This window comes from Cygnus olor, chromosome 2, assembly GCF_009769625.2.
Source record: "Cygnus olor isolate bCygOlo1 chromosome 2, bCygOlo1.pri.v2, whole genome shotgun sequence".
In the NCBI taxonomy this organism is placed as follows: Eukaryota; Metazoa; Chordata; class Aves; order Anseriformes; family Anatidae; genus Cygnus; species Cygnus olor.
Window position 1 is genome coordinate 24,382,564 of NC_049170.1, and position 15,097 is coordinate 24,397,660.

Genomic DNA, 15,097 nt, shown 5'->3' on the forward strand with positions numbered 1-15,097 from the left:
GGAATTGAAGTTATTTTTCTCAAGATGTTTCACATACAAAAAAAGCAAAGTTTAGCTAATTATTGTGATAAAAACCCAGTTTTGAATGGTCTTCAGTAAAAATTCTAATTGCAAATTAGTGGTGCAAATAGGGCTTGAAAATTTTGCTTGTCAGCATGGAGGCTTGTCTTTGTGTCTTAAGCTAACATAACATTCATATTTTTAGGATCAAATCTTCAATAATAATAGCATATCTAAGTCTTCCATATCACAATACAGTGACAGTCACTTTAGACATTTAATTTAAAGAAATATAAAGAAAACCCATTTAAAGAAATTGTGCATTAGACTTTTCAAAATATTAATTATAGTGATGTTTAAATATTTGCATTTAAGCTAATCACATTTGGTTTTAAATAGAGAAGAACATTAATCAAGGAATGCATATTAGCCAGCATGTTTTGATTAGCAACATAAAAAATGCCTTGAAGTCAAACTGTATTTTAAGTTCTTTGGTTTAGACAAGAAGCTGATTATCAGTAGTGTTAAAAAGGAGCTAAAAATCAAAATGTAGTCTGCTTCTAATTCCTTATGTAGCTCTTCTTACCTCTTCTAGGTTCTTTCAAGGCAATTGTGCAAAAGGTGTAATAGTTCATGTGTTTTTCTGACAGATAAAGGAGAATAAAACCTAATGGTATTTTATGTTACTTAAAATGCAAGTGCTTATTTTTTCAATTCTCACAGCAAACCAGTAATTCTTCCATGGTCTGCTAATAAGCTCACTAGTGAGTTCTGCTGAAATTCTCTTCTGTTTGAACCTGTCCTTGATGCAAGGCTGTCAGATGGAGCGTATTTATCAGGTAGATAATGATGTTTGCCGGGGAGAGCGTATAGGTATATATGTGGGCACACAAGTATGCATATATAACAGAGTTGCTGTAGAGCAGTTGTCTAAAAGAAATAAGAGGCAAGCTTTGTAGAAATGCCACTCTTTCTAAGACCAGTTAATACAGCTGGGTATAATGGATGAGCTTTCTGGCACGTGCTTTCTTTTTTCTTTTCTATGTCTTCAAGCTGAGTACTATTTAAGAACAGTTGCTCTAAGGGCATACTTTCTGATGCATCAGGCTTGTCACATAAACCAGCTGAAGAAACTTCTTCCCTCTCCTACCTCTGGCTGCTCACTTCTGCTTCCATTTTGTAGTTATTTCTTCCAGTAGCTTCATTGATGCTCCTCTTTGTGGGGCAGAATTGTAAAATCCTCCATGGCACGACAGGCATTGAGTAAGCTATGCTATAAGGTCTGGAATAATAATAATATTAATAAATAATAATAATTAAAAAATCAAATCGGTTTACTGTCAGAAGAATAACTTGTGTAGAATAAACTCTCCAAGAATACCTTGTGTAACTGTACCCACCATCTCTGAGTGGGTCAGTTGTGGTGCCCCGCAGAACAGTGACCGTTGGCTCCGAGGCTGGTCTTCTGGAGGTGTGGATGTAGTACACTAGCTTACTCTTTGTCTATGCTGTTTTAAAATCTTAAGAGTAAATGGTATGCTACAGGAAGATTGTGTGATTGGTACTTCTTTCCAGTAAGGAATATTAATACTGTGTTTTTGCTCACTTATGTGGTCCTGTGTAGAGATCTCTTTAGACAGCATTTGATTATGAACACACCACTTGAATCAAGATTTAGCTAAATTGGTCTTCTAAGAAGCAAACAGTAAAACAGCTTTAGGTGCTGTGAGATTTAAACAAAAAGTGAAGTCTCCCTTCTTTCATTACACATAATGAAAAGTCATCTTTGACTAGTAAAATTCAACACCCAAGTGAATAGCAATCTCTGTAACAGTGAGAACATGGTAGCTAGTGAGGCTGACAACTATATATGTGGGATAAAATTCAGAAGATCAAGGTTTGTTTCCTGAATTTGTTCCCAAAAGATTTGCAATTATTTAAGTGTTTGCGTAAAGTAAATTAAAATCATGAGTTTTACTTTAAATTTCAGATAAGCTTGCCATGTCCGTCTTCCAATGTTTTAATTTAAAATAAGCACATTTAATAAAAATAATCAGAAAAGGGTTGGACTATAAAGATTCAAAATATACCTTAAACCAAATCTTGATCTGTAAATGTACAGTTTTTCAGGTTTCTTTAATCTAGATGTAGAGAGTGGGCATATACATAAAGATGGTGAGCTCTGCATACTTGGCAGTGACTTTTATGTGCTGAAGCATGGCTACATGGGTGAGTGATGATATGCATATGTGTATGAAATTCTTGCTTGTGCCCATTTGCCTTTCAGTTCTGTGGGAGTGGTAGTAAGTTTTGGCTACGCAGGGTTCTTTCCATATGGTTGGACTGAGATTTGGACCACCTATGCTGCTACTTTTCATAAGGCAGAGATTTCTCTTCTTTTTTTGGAGGAGCATTCAAGGTAGTTCTGCAGTATTACAGGATCTCACAAACAGTCAAGATGTACTGCTGATGTTACTAATTTTTATGGTCAAATCAACGGGAGCATCTGGAAGATAAATACCAAAACTATATGCTTGAAAATATTATAAAATATAATTTCATGCAGTTAGTCACAGTCACATATGTGTAGCTTTAGATTTGTTTATATTAAATCTATCTAGTAATAAAGAACAGGAGCATCCATATTGGTACATGAGAGTAGTTCACTCTGAAAAGAAACTCAGAGGAAAACATAGAGATATAATTGTGAGACTGAATTTCAGTTATCATTAATTGGACACAAACAGGAGTTTCTCAGATAAAAGTGAGGAGGAGGTCACGTTACCTCTTCATTGCCTCTGACTATCAGATTGGTGTTCGTAGGTACATTAAATTGTGTTGACACAATTCAGGACTTAAAAAAATGGATCATGATGGAAAAATTGAGGACAAGATTGTTGTAGCTTTTCAATTCTGACAGCTCTAAAATCAAAATCAGCTGGTTGTGTTATTCTGGTTTTTATTCTCTGAAGAAGGATTAATTCAGAAAAGTACTAAAAGCTGGGATGTTCACGAGACTGGCTTAATTACCCACAGTAGTCCCATCTAGTCTGTGAAAGTTAACAAGCTTCTGGTTGGAGGCATGACCAAAAATTTGTGTAGAAAAATGAGAGATGTATTTTATTCGTGGGCTTTCCTTCCTTATCCAGAATTTAGAGAGGATCCTCTAATCTGCTTGGAGTAAAGGGAAAAGAGTTCACATCAGTGGTTAGGAGAAGCATGGCCTCCCGTCACAGGGCAAATGAATGGAGTTTGAAATTAAGGACTCGGGACTAAACTTTGTATTTCAGTAGAGAGGACTTCACCTTTACTGTGCTTTTCCCCTAGTTCTTCTACTGATTGCCTGATAAATATGGTGAAAAAGATACTTATTTAAAAAGAGGTTTAGAGCAGGGCAGCAGGCAGAGGAAGAAGGAAGATCACTTTGAGATTATTCATTTTGATTACACGTCCTTTATAGCAGCATTTACATAACTGATTCTAATGTTTCCCTTTTTTACTAAAAACTCATCTGGCATAGCAATGTTTTTTTCATTTTCTTGCAGAACTGAAGCAGATCTTTGGACATCAAGGCCTTAGAGCAATTTGGCCAAGTAGCTGACACCATGTTTCACAGTGAAAATAGGTTAAATTGATTAGAAAGAATTTCTGACAGTGCTTTGAAGAAATAATGTTGGATATGACAGTTCTCAACTGTTTAAGTGGATGTAACTCTGTTGAAGTCAGGGTTGCTGTGCCAGTTTGAACCAGCTTAGTATCTGGCCAAACCTAAATGAGGGGTAAAATCAAGATCTGTCTTTCCATAGACTTAGGTTAGCTTTTCAGCAATGCTTCAGGTCAGTTCAATTCTCTTTCTACCCAGCGCTTTTCTGCACCCGTATTAGCCAAAATCCCATGTGTATCTCAGCCTCATTGGAATACAGTGCTGTCTAGCTGCAGGTACTTTTTCTGTCCTTTGTCACAAAGGAATGCACAGTGTTGTGTTTGGACTATTTACTTATAAAGTATAGAATGTCTTCATTTTCTTGTAGTTTTTATGGGTATGTATTTTATCTGATTGCAAATACATTTGTAATTCCCATTTGTAAACTTAAATTCAGGGGTTTGTTCAGGTCCTGCTGAGGCCAATGCAAGTCATCTGTTGACCTTAGTGGAGCTCAGACTTCTCTGGAGAGCAGAAGCTGAATCAGTAAACAACAGATAAAATTTCAATTGTAACACCCCTCTCTCTTGTAAGTTTGGATCATGTCCTCAATGCCGTCATGATGCTTAAACTACTCACCACAGAAGAAGTAATTCAGTATTGAGGTTTTATTTGTGCTCCTGTACACCCAGGATCTGTAAACCCAGTCACAGGCACTGACTCCTATGCCACATTATTGGTACTGAATTGTGGTTGCATCTAGTAATGATCTTGACTACTTTGCTCATTTGCTTTAAAGGTCTGCCCTTGGGAATTGTCATACCTGTAGTAGATGCATTGTGTAACAGGGATAAAAAAAAAAATGGCATTTCCTATAGTTTTAATCTGGGTGCCTCAGGTGTGATTCAACCAAATAGTTTTAGTTTGTTACGTTCTGTGTAATGACAGTACATCTGAGAGTCTCTGTGAGTTGTCTCTTTTTAACTAAAGAACTTTCTTTGCTTCATAGTGAAATTAACATAGGGAAGCTGACTAGGTGCTGCTTTAATGGTCATCTATAATAGTCACATATTTTCCAAGTGGAGCAACTTTTTGTTGGCAATACAAAAACTGAAAGCCTTTCAAACTTTTGTTTTATATGTTCATCTATACCTAAAAGTCTTTAATGGTATGCTTAAGTCTATTTGCGTAAATTTAGATACAATATTACAGAAATTATATTTATGTTTTATGTCAGTGTTTAAACTGGTTATGGTGGTGTAGCTTCCACTTCCCAGTACACTTGTCAGATGTATCTAATATGGAGTGATTTCATTGCTTTAACTGAATCAGTATGATTAAAGCAACAACATTTTTAAATGTGTAGTGGCCCTCAAAGTTTGCAGGTCTGCAATTTGTCAAAAACTTCTGATAACAAAGTCAATGAGAGTTGAAGTTTTCGCATACATCTTTTTAGATAAAGAAAGAAAAGAAAATATGCATAAGAAGCAAAATCATCCAAACCGATGCTAGGTTTTTGAATACGTCATGGGGTTGTTGCTTTGTTGCACCTTTAAAACCAACTCTATTGCCATAAGTGAAGTATACAAATACAGGAATTCAACACACACACAAATTCCACCCCCCCAAAAAACCTTACGTTTATAGCTGTGTGTACATATACATGTAAACATAATGTTTGTCCTGGTTTCAGTATAGGATAACTGTACAGTACATCTATTAACTGACATTCTCATGAGTGAAGTGGAGACAAAATTAAATATTTTTGTGGTTTTATGGAGGACTTTGCAAATTTAGCATTTCTTCACAGCAAGTAATGCCATCACACTAGGGTAGATGGCCAGGGTGAGTACCAGTCTACATGGTAGGATTTTGGTGTGATGAGGCTTTGTGGAAAATGTTTTTATATTTTTCCAGCCAGATAACATTTGTTCCTTCCTGAGTTGCACATATGTCCTGTTCAAAGGACTAACAGAGTATGAGCTCTTCATTTTTGGAGCAGTTTTCATAGCATCATTCTCTGCCAACAAGAGTCCTAATGCAGAGCAAGCATCTTCTTGGATCTGGGAGGGAAAGTGCTTACATCTGAACTTAAGAATTTAATGTTTGATGAAATGAGCTCCCAATGTACTTTGTTACTTCTGTTGATTATCTGTTATATGTTCTTTAGATAATGAACTCTTATGTAGCTCTCATGTTCTGTGCCTCCCGAAGTGTCACACAGACCCCCACTTACTCTTACACCTCCTGGGAAACATGAGGTCACAGAGAATTGTATTTGTGATAAGGAAAAAATAAATTAATTGTAGATTTTAGGCATTTATTTTTCCCTAGCAGTCAAAAGTATTTGAAAAATAACTGTAAACATTACCTTTTCTGGTGATGTTGTGGTAAATGAGTTTTTTGCCATAATGCTTTTTTGTTTTTGTTGGGTTTGTTTGTTTGCAAGTATTTTGTTTGTTTGTATTTACATGACATTTGCTCCTGTGCTGTCTTTCCTTCCCTGTCTTGGGACTTGAGCTGCAGTAGTTACATAAAAATGATGAAAATTGAGAGTAAATAAATAATTTTGAAAAAATAATCCTGATTTTAGGGTAAATAATTGAATGTGCCTCTTCTCTTTTTTTACAGAACGGTTTACACAGTACAGCCCTAAAAACCTTAGACAAGCATGGAATAAGTAAGTTTTTTTTTTTAATTACTTTATTTTATTGCTTTTTATTCTTAAGGATATGATTCATGCCAACCTCAAGTTATCATAACTTAAAATGACTTTAACCTTTTTAATTATAGTAAAAGTATTGTTCTTTCCCATGTCTCTCAACTTTGAATGTTTTTTGAATTGCTAGCTTTCTGTAAATAGGGAGAAACTGCAGGGCATACAGTTTTATTCCTGGGGATGGATGTCGATTGGCAAGAATATTGAACTCACTGAAACATGTTATAGTATTGCTTTAGACCATCAGTTTTAAATCTTGTTTTCTTTGTTCAACTATAGAGGTTAAGAGATTTTTAAATAATCTGTTTCTAATCAACTTTGAATGGAATGTTGTTTCCAAATAGTCATCCCCTGTTGCAAGGCCCATCTGTGCATTGCTGTGAGCTAACAACCATACTGTTGTATATTTTAATTATTTTGACTGAAAAAGTCAACGTGAATTCACCTTTTTCTTTTTTTTTTTTTCCTTTTAATGTTTCCTGATACTTGACACATATATATCAGATGGAGAAAAATATAAAGGTATTGTGCTCAAAATCCAGAAAGGTTGCCTGCTAAACCAGGAATGCCTAGCCAACCATCTGTATAAAACTTACTGGAAGATTTCTCAGCATATGAAGATTCTGTGCAGACAGAATATTTGGGCAGTACTGTCTTGAGTGATTAACATCTTTTATATTTGAAGAAAGCATACACATTATCAGTTGGATGAGTAGGATAAACAGTTATTTCAACAATTTGTCTGGCTGGAAAAAAATCTTAGAATTTTGTCCACTTTGTTTTGACCATTATTATTATTATTTTCAACAGGGCTAAGCCTTTGCTGCAACAGCATTACTGTTTTTTGTTTGTTTGTTTGTTTGTTTCTGGTACTCATTCCAAATTTTAGTGTTGGTACCAACTGGCTATCTTGCTGGTAGTTTACCAGGAAGTTCAAAGAGGAGGTTACCAGGAAGTTCAATCAGCAGGAGTCTGAAGCATCTCCTCTTCAGTGTTCACCACTGAAGCTGAAGAAATGAAACATTTTGGTGAAGGAGCATCCTTGTTAAAAGGGAAAAACGGTTACTGGTAGAGTAAAAGTCCAAATCCTTTTTCAATACCATAATTTATTAACACTAGTGTGTGTGTACAGCTCTGAAATTCATAGCACAGTCATTTGCCCAAAATGTAATTAGGTTTATGCTCACTTTGCCATTCTGTTATTCCTTCTACGTCTGCTCCTTCCCATCCCAATTTGGTTCAACATGTTGGACTGAACCAGAAAGGCATACTTCATTGAAAAACAAAAACAATAAAACTTTTGAAATTATGGTTAAATGAGAAAGGAGAAATCTCTTAATGTACCAGGGTCGTTGCTAAAACTAGTTGTTGTTGGATGTGATAGCATCAAATGTACACCTGTTGAGTCAGAACCTTCATTTCTACAGTGCCAGGTGACTGTCATGACCATGTAGCTTCTTCTGCATTACTACAGAATCCTTCGTTAGGCATTCTTTCTGATTCTTGTAATGAGGGAGACAATGCTGGCAGAACTGAAGCCAGTGCAGACCTTCATGAAGGATGAGTGTCGTCACCTACCTAAGTCAACTGACTTTCAACAGTCTGTGGAGAATTTCCTGGCAAGTATAGTTCAGACTGAAGCCTAATTTGGTGACTTTTGTAGAAGAGGCTACCTCCTAGTTTTTGTGAAGATTTCAAAGTAATTTTATCAGTTCTAGTGATCATTGCAGGCATCTTGCAGTGTTTGACTCTACCTCAGTCTAGCTGCTTGGAATGATGTAATTCCCTGAAAGTCACAGCTTTCATTTTAAAAAGTTAATAAAATTATCTATTTTCTGTCCTTTAACAAGGAACAAACTTGCAAGTTCATCGTTTCTTTGAAAGTGGTTAATGAAATCCAAAAGCTTGGAAAAGGCAATTATATTACAACACAGGCAATTAGATTTGGATTGGGAAAGAGGGACAAGGAAACTAATACTGATGTGAATGTGTTTGCTTGGGGGCATATACATACGTGAGTAATGTGAATAGATACTGGCACACTATTCCATCCATTCTGCAGGAGCGAGCTGACTGTTTTTCCATATTTTAACAGCAATTAGACCTAGCATTATCTCCCGTGTATGAATCAGGGCAACAATAGATTTGAATTTTAATAGCTGATACCTCACATTTCTTTTAAGAACATTGCATGAAATTTCTGTTTTCTTAAAATATCAAAAAGGAACAAAGCCCAGTTTGCTTAAAACAACTCCTCAATGACCGAGACTTCATAACTGACACAAGTTATGATCACACCACAGACTGATTCAAGGAAGACCAGAGCTTTTTCATTTCTAAGAAACCCCTTCAAATTTACACATTTGCAATGTTCCATGCATAAAGGATTTGCAATTTTTCAGCATAAATGAAGGGATCGAAAGACTGAAAGCAATAACAATGCACGGAATTCGGTGCTCCATATGTGCAGTTCTACTATAATACAAAATATTTATTGCCCCCAAATTATGTATCATTTATATTCAGAATGTAAAGGATTTTCTTTTCTTTTTTTTTTTTCTATTGTAAGTCTTTATCTGTGTGCTATATTAGAGTGCTGTTGCTTGCACAACTGTAGTTAAGGAAGTATAAATATTTCTGTTATAGCCAACATATTCCCAAGGCTTTATAATTCAACTATAAACTTATTATGTGAACAGACTGATTCATACTTGAGATTTTCTTTCTTTATTGGGATGTTTCAAATAGCAGCAATATCTAATCTAAATACATATATATATATATATATATACACATATATACTTTTAACATCCTGATTTAATATGTAGAAGATATGATGGTGTGATGGTGCAAAGATGTCCCATTTAAAATAGAATTATTTAAAGGATAGTTGGGATAAGTGTGAGACCTAAAACATGAAGAAAAATGTGTTTTGTTTTTAAATGCATGTTGGTATTATTACAAAGATACTTTCTCTTGTTGGCTTAGTACCTTTGAAAGATACACTTTAAAGAACAATATTAATGGTCTTGGAAGGATTTACATGTGTGCGTAAACTTCAGATTTGATGCATACGCTTACTAATTTCAGTGAAATAACTTCTTGCTATTCAAGGTTGCCATGGACATTGGCCTTTGCAACAGGAAAATATATTAGAAAATCTCTGTGCCAATCACTATACAGTGTTAAGTAAATGCTTTATGGATATATTCTAAAGTATATACCAGGATGTCTTTTGTAGGTATGCAACTATATATTTAAATAATATTTTAGATGGAGAGAAAAGATTGTCTACAAATGGCTTACCATTAATGCAGCCATGAATCTCTGCAGTCTCAAGCTGCAGTAAATCTTTCTGCCCAATGCAGGTGTATGCCAGTCAGGGACAGGGCTGTGGCAATCCACAATTGCTGAACTCTGCACCTCTCAGGTTTACAAACAGAAAAGCAACAGAAACTCTTCTGAACAGTTTCAACAGCCTCTATCTGTAACTGTATTCCAGTGGTGAATATATTGATTCACCTTCTCTGAGGTGAAGTCCTGCCTGTTACTGCATTTATAGAGGGGGGATTGAGGTACAAAGATATTAAGTAATTTGTCACAAAGAAACTGCCTTAGAAACTGTAAAGCAGTGCAATAATTGAATGCGGTGCTCCCAAATCAGGAGATAATATCTTCAACTTTCTGAATGCAAGGAAGTTTTCTCCGGTTACTGATCTTTCACAGCTAGGCACAGTCCAGCCCTTTATCTTGTTTGTGTATATACTTCGAGGCCCTGACATAGAAGAATAACCATATGGGTATAGAAGTCTTCAAAAAGACTTACTTCAAAATATGTTATAATTTATGTAAGTATAAGTTACTAGAAGGAAGAATAATGCTTGTCCAGCTTCCATAGAACTAGATTCACATATATAAGGTAGAGAAATAAAAAATAAAAATAAAAAATAAAAAATCCACAACAAATCCAAGACCCCCCAGAAGGCCATAGCTGGTAGATTGGATGCAGTATAATTGCACCTGACTGATTACACCAGCTTCCATGAGATGTGAAGTATAAAGCCAGAGCCGGGCCATGGAACAATGATGCACACAACCTAGTGGCTCTTTAATTTTCAGTCTCACTGAAAATTAGCAAAAAAATGTGGAATGTAAGAGTAATGTCAAAGTGAAACCCACAGTTACTATGTAAGGAGTCAGATTCCTAAAATTCTCTAAATGGAATAGGTCAATACTTAATCCTACTTTTGGGAAATGTTTGAGGGAAGTAATATAACTGTCACTCAGAATGCATTAAATCCTTTTGAGACTGAATTTTCTCACTGACTGTGAAAATATCTGAAAATTATTAGGATAGTATTTACTAGGTAAGATGTGATTTATAAGTTTTTCAGAAAATTCTTATGATGTTGGAAGCATTCCAACATTTTGTTGGAAACAAAACTTGCATTGACGTTTGCTTCTCTCTAATATGAAGCTTCATGTACATTGCATGACCTAACACTGTGGAATGTGTTTCCAAAATACTGGCCCAAAAATAATTAAGATGTGGTAATGTGATCTTCCTATAGAGCTCACAGTGAATTATGTTCTCACCTTTTTTTTTAAAAAAAAAAAAAAAAAGAAAACTTTTCTGTTGAATTACATCTAAACAATAAAAACCAGGAACAGCTCCGCCTTCAGAATGCAATGCAACCTCTTTCAATTTGCAAAAGCTTCTCCACAATAAAAAAAACCCTTACAGAAGAATGACAAAAGAGAACTAATTATCCTTGTGTATATTTGGTAGGACATAAAAAGCTTTTTCAGATCCTTCTGTCATAATGGGTTTCATTGTGAGAAATTAGGTTGAAAAGAAAAGGTGCAATTGAAAACAAATTCTGCTCTGCATAAATAGGACTGCTACTTCGTAATTCCCCAAAATGGCTGTATTTATTATATAAATAAGACTTTATTCTCCCAGCTAGTCCCACTACTGAGGATTTCTTCCTCCAACAAAATGGCCTCTGTACTTGAGACCTCTCTTCTGGAGGATACACTGTTTGAAAGTTGCATTCCAGGATGGGCTTGCCTATTTTGGGACTGTTATTCTGTGAAAACTTCCTGAAGAAAGCAGTGAGTGAAAATAAATGAGTGTATTTGCTTTGAATCTGTATTTCATTTCAAACCTGACGTAGACTTTGGAATTGTTAAGAGCTGAGACTTGGGAGCATTTTTTTGCTAGTTTGCTTTGCTTTTTTGAGACAATCTTTGCCTTAGTGAGGTTCTGAGTAAAGACAAAACTCTCTTCTCATTGCCATTTTTATCTCGTTCACCCCATGCCCTGTAAGCAGCATTGTTCATTGCAGTGGAGTCTGTAGTGCTGCCAGAAAAATATTCAAGATCTCAAGCACAGCAGGAGCAAAAAAACCTGTCCAGTGTTGTTAGTAAAGCCTTTCTGATAGACAAAAACAAGCAATAATGGTTTAAAACTGTGCCTGTGCAAAAGTTGGGGTGCATTCTGGTCCAGGCTGGTTTATATATGTACACGTGTTTGCAGTTGGAGCATGTCCTGCAGTTGTGCCAGGGCTGTCTCCTTGTTTGCATTTAAGGAGTGATCAGGAACCAAGCTGAGGGGAGGGGTGAGGATGGAAACCGGGCACGAAAAGAGAAGATTTTATAGAAGTATTTGTGATTTAGAGGCATATAAACCTGCCTCTGTCTCCTGATGATTTGCTTGGTGTGATATTGCTGTACTTTTTTTTTTCATTTCCTATTATGTTTCATGTTTCCCATAAATACCCCCTTTATCAGTCATTATCTTCTCTCCGAGGGACTTTAGGAAGCATACCGTGGCAAAACCTATCTTAATATGGGAAGCAAACAAAAAGTCATTTCACAGGTAGTAAATTTATTACGCTATTTTGTTAAATAAATAAATAAATACATTCTCCGGGATGTGATAGCATGCCGATTGACCCTTTCTGTGCAGTAGCCACAGGCTGGGACCAGGCAGAGCCTGGCAGCGAAGGCCGGCAGCGGGATGCTGTGGGGTAGGCTCCAGCCTTAGCACTGCGGAGCTCTCTGCGCTAGGAGGAGCGCTTGAGCTGACCCAGCAGTCGCTCCTCTAGTGTTAAGAGACCCTCAGCAGAGGGGAATTTTTGTTACATTTTCCTAACGCTATTTTTTTGGTTTGTTTATTTCACTAACTAGCGCGGTTTATTAAATTAATTTCAGGGGGGATGAACTTGCTTGTTTACACTTACGTGTCTTTTTGTGTGTCTGTTACTATGCATTGCACTCAATACAATTTGTTATGATTCTGGCATCATAAAGGGGCTCAAGTGCAGAAGTCAAAGTTCCCAGCCTGGCTCAGGAGTGTTTAGTGCAATAGCTGAAATGCACCGTATGTCTTGTCAGCTTTATGGTAATGAATTATATTACACTGATTGAAACCAATGACTGAGAAAGACAGAGTTTCTCTATTTATACCTTTGCCAAGATGAAAAAATCTCTACACTTTATATTTGAATGTTTCTTTCATTCTAATTGTAAATTACTCAAATGTTACAGCTTCTATACATTTGGATGGAGATTATTCCTCAGCCTAACAGACCTCATTGTTATAATGTTTATCCTGATATTCAATTTATTTTTGCTTCTACCTTAATTCCCCCTCTTTTGTGATGTTGATAAGCTTTATGTATGGTGTTACATCCTCCTGGCCCAGTTAAAAATAATAATAAGCCTCTTAACTGGACAACAAAAGCCTTTGTCCTCTCTAATATGAAGCTTTTTTTTTTCTGTATACTACTAACTCTAGGTTGTTTCTTTAGTATAATCACATGGTTACCAACCTATACCTATATCTGTGACAACTGTGAAAATATAGCCCTAAATTATATGGCTATTCTTTGTTGTGCAACAACTAATTCAATTTCTGGCATTGGACTAGAGTTTTTTGGCATTATATCTGGCCTATTATCTCTGAACCTATCCATATTTTCAGTTATTTTTCCCTGGAAGTAATTGTTTATTATCCTCTATCTTGTATGTAGATTTTCTGCCCATGTATCTCACTTCTATTAGCCTCTTTGTACTAATTTTTTTTGTCTTTGTTGGTGTCTTCAGCATTTAGTTTTGTCTAAGAACTGATTCAGTATGCAGCATATCCTTTAGTCCAGTTCATTAATAAAGATGTTAAATAAAACTGTGACTAACACTAATCCCTCTGGCACACAGCTGGACACTTCCCTTCCAACTCAGTACATTGCCACTTATCATTACCCTTTCCTTATGGTCTGTCAGCCAGTTTTCTGTCTATGAGATAGTATATCACATCCCAGCTCTTCTGAGTTTGTCTACAGAGCAAGATTTTTAGAGAAACTGCATCAAACACTGTGTCCTGTCACTTTGTTCCACCAAAGATAAAGCCAATTTTTAAAAATAATCAGTTCATCTGATATCTTGTTCATTAGTAATCTGTTCTTTTGATCACCATTTTGTCTGAGTTTACAAGCCATTTCTCCCTAAAACTATTTTTGCTTCTATAGTGTCTGTATTTTGTTTTTATTGTCTATCTTTTGCTACTATGTTGCATGTCAATGTCCAGCAAAATATTTGTCAAGATTCTCTTCCTTATTTGAAAAACAAGAAAGGAAGGATTTTTTTTTCTCTAATAAAATACTTCAGAATGCAGTGCAAATTTAGTTAATGTCACTTATAACTTATCTACAGCAATGTCTGTATACAGAAATATGGAAAGAGAGCAAGCTGTTCTTCTGTGGATTTCATAGAAAGAAACAAAAGGTCCCTTACATTTGTTAGCTATCCTTACTAATTCTGTAAGAATTCCTAAAGATATTGAGACGTATATCAGACAGACATGTTTATTTGGTGTTTCCAGGTATGATCTTTTTTCAAAGTATGTTCTCTATTAACGTTTTTGAGTACTTACTGATCAACTCTTTTCAGATGTTTCCAGTTGTGTTTTTTTTCTTTCTTTTTTTTTTTTTTTTTTCCTTATGCATTTCTGCATGCCAACATTTTATTAATTTCTCAGAATTATGTTTTTGGTAGTCTGTTACTCATGTGTTGCCATAGTGTCTGTGTTCATTTCTTGGTTTGAAGTCTAATATGTTCTGATCGGAGGCACCAAGCATCTTTATATCCTCATATTTCCAAGTCTGGTCTGTTGCTACAATTCTGTACCGTTGGCCTCTCTGCTAAAATCTTTGTTCTCCAGACAATGACATTGCTGAAAAAATTTAGTCTGAGATGTGTTTTGAAAATATTGGCCTAAAGAACTGAAGACATACTTTGAAGTCAATAATGTAAATGAAGTAGACCTTACTGCTGGATATGTCATTATTTGTGTGTGTCCGCTATAGACAAGATTTTTCCAAAATGAATGCCAAAATGATAGGCATCTTAAGAATTGGGCTGGCATTCGAAAATGCTTAGCACTAAAGCAACTGTCATCAGTGTAAGTGGATTGACATTTTCAACTGCTTATTGTCATGTGTTACAGATAATTTTTCTTCAACTCAACAGTTTCTGTGATTCTTACCTTAGGGTCTCAGAAACTGATACCATTTTGAGATATGGTGCAGAGAGGCAATTAAGTGCTATAATATCAATAATGACACTGAATTTTGCCACCTCTGCAAATACTTCAAGGCAATCTCAAAACCCGTGCTATTTGGCTCAATTGCTAGCCAAGACTTATGACAGTAGTTAAGGTTTCTGCAGTAGTA

The 15,097-nt window shown here is 35.7% G+C and overlaps 1 protein-coding gene across 10 annotated transcripts in view; it reads left to right on the forward strand.

The window, feature by feature from the left end:
* CDK14 (cyclin dependent kinase 14) overlaps positions 1-15,097 on the forward strand; it is a 327,735-nt gene that overhangs the window by 227,927 nt on the left and 84,711 nt on the right. For 7 of the 10 annotated variants that reach the window (XM_040545755.1, XM_040545756.1, XM_040545757.1 and 4 more), the window contains one exon: positions 6,275-6,323. In XM_040545755.1, coding sequence (XP_040401689.1) covers positions 6,275-6,323 — 49 coding nt within the window. Of the gene's footprint in view, positions 1-6,274; positions 6,324-6,866; positions 9,289-15,097 lie in introns of those variants that run through there. The other 3 variants (XM_040545762.1, XM_040545765.1, XM_040545764.1) reach the window with 3 other exon arrangements.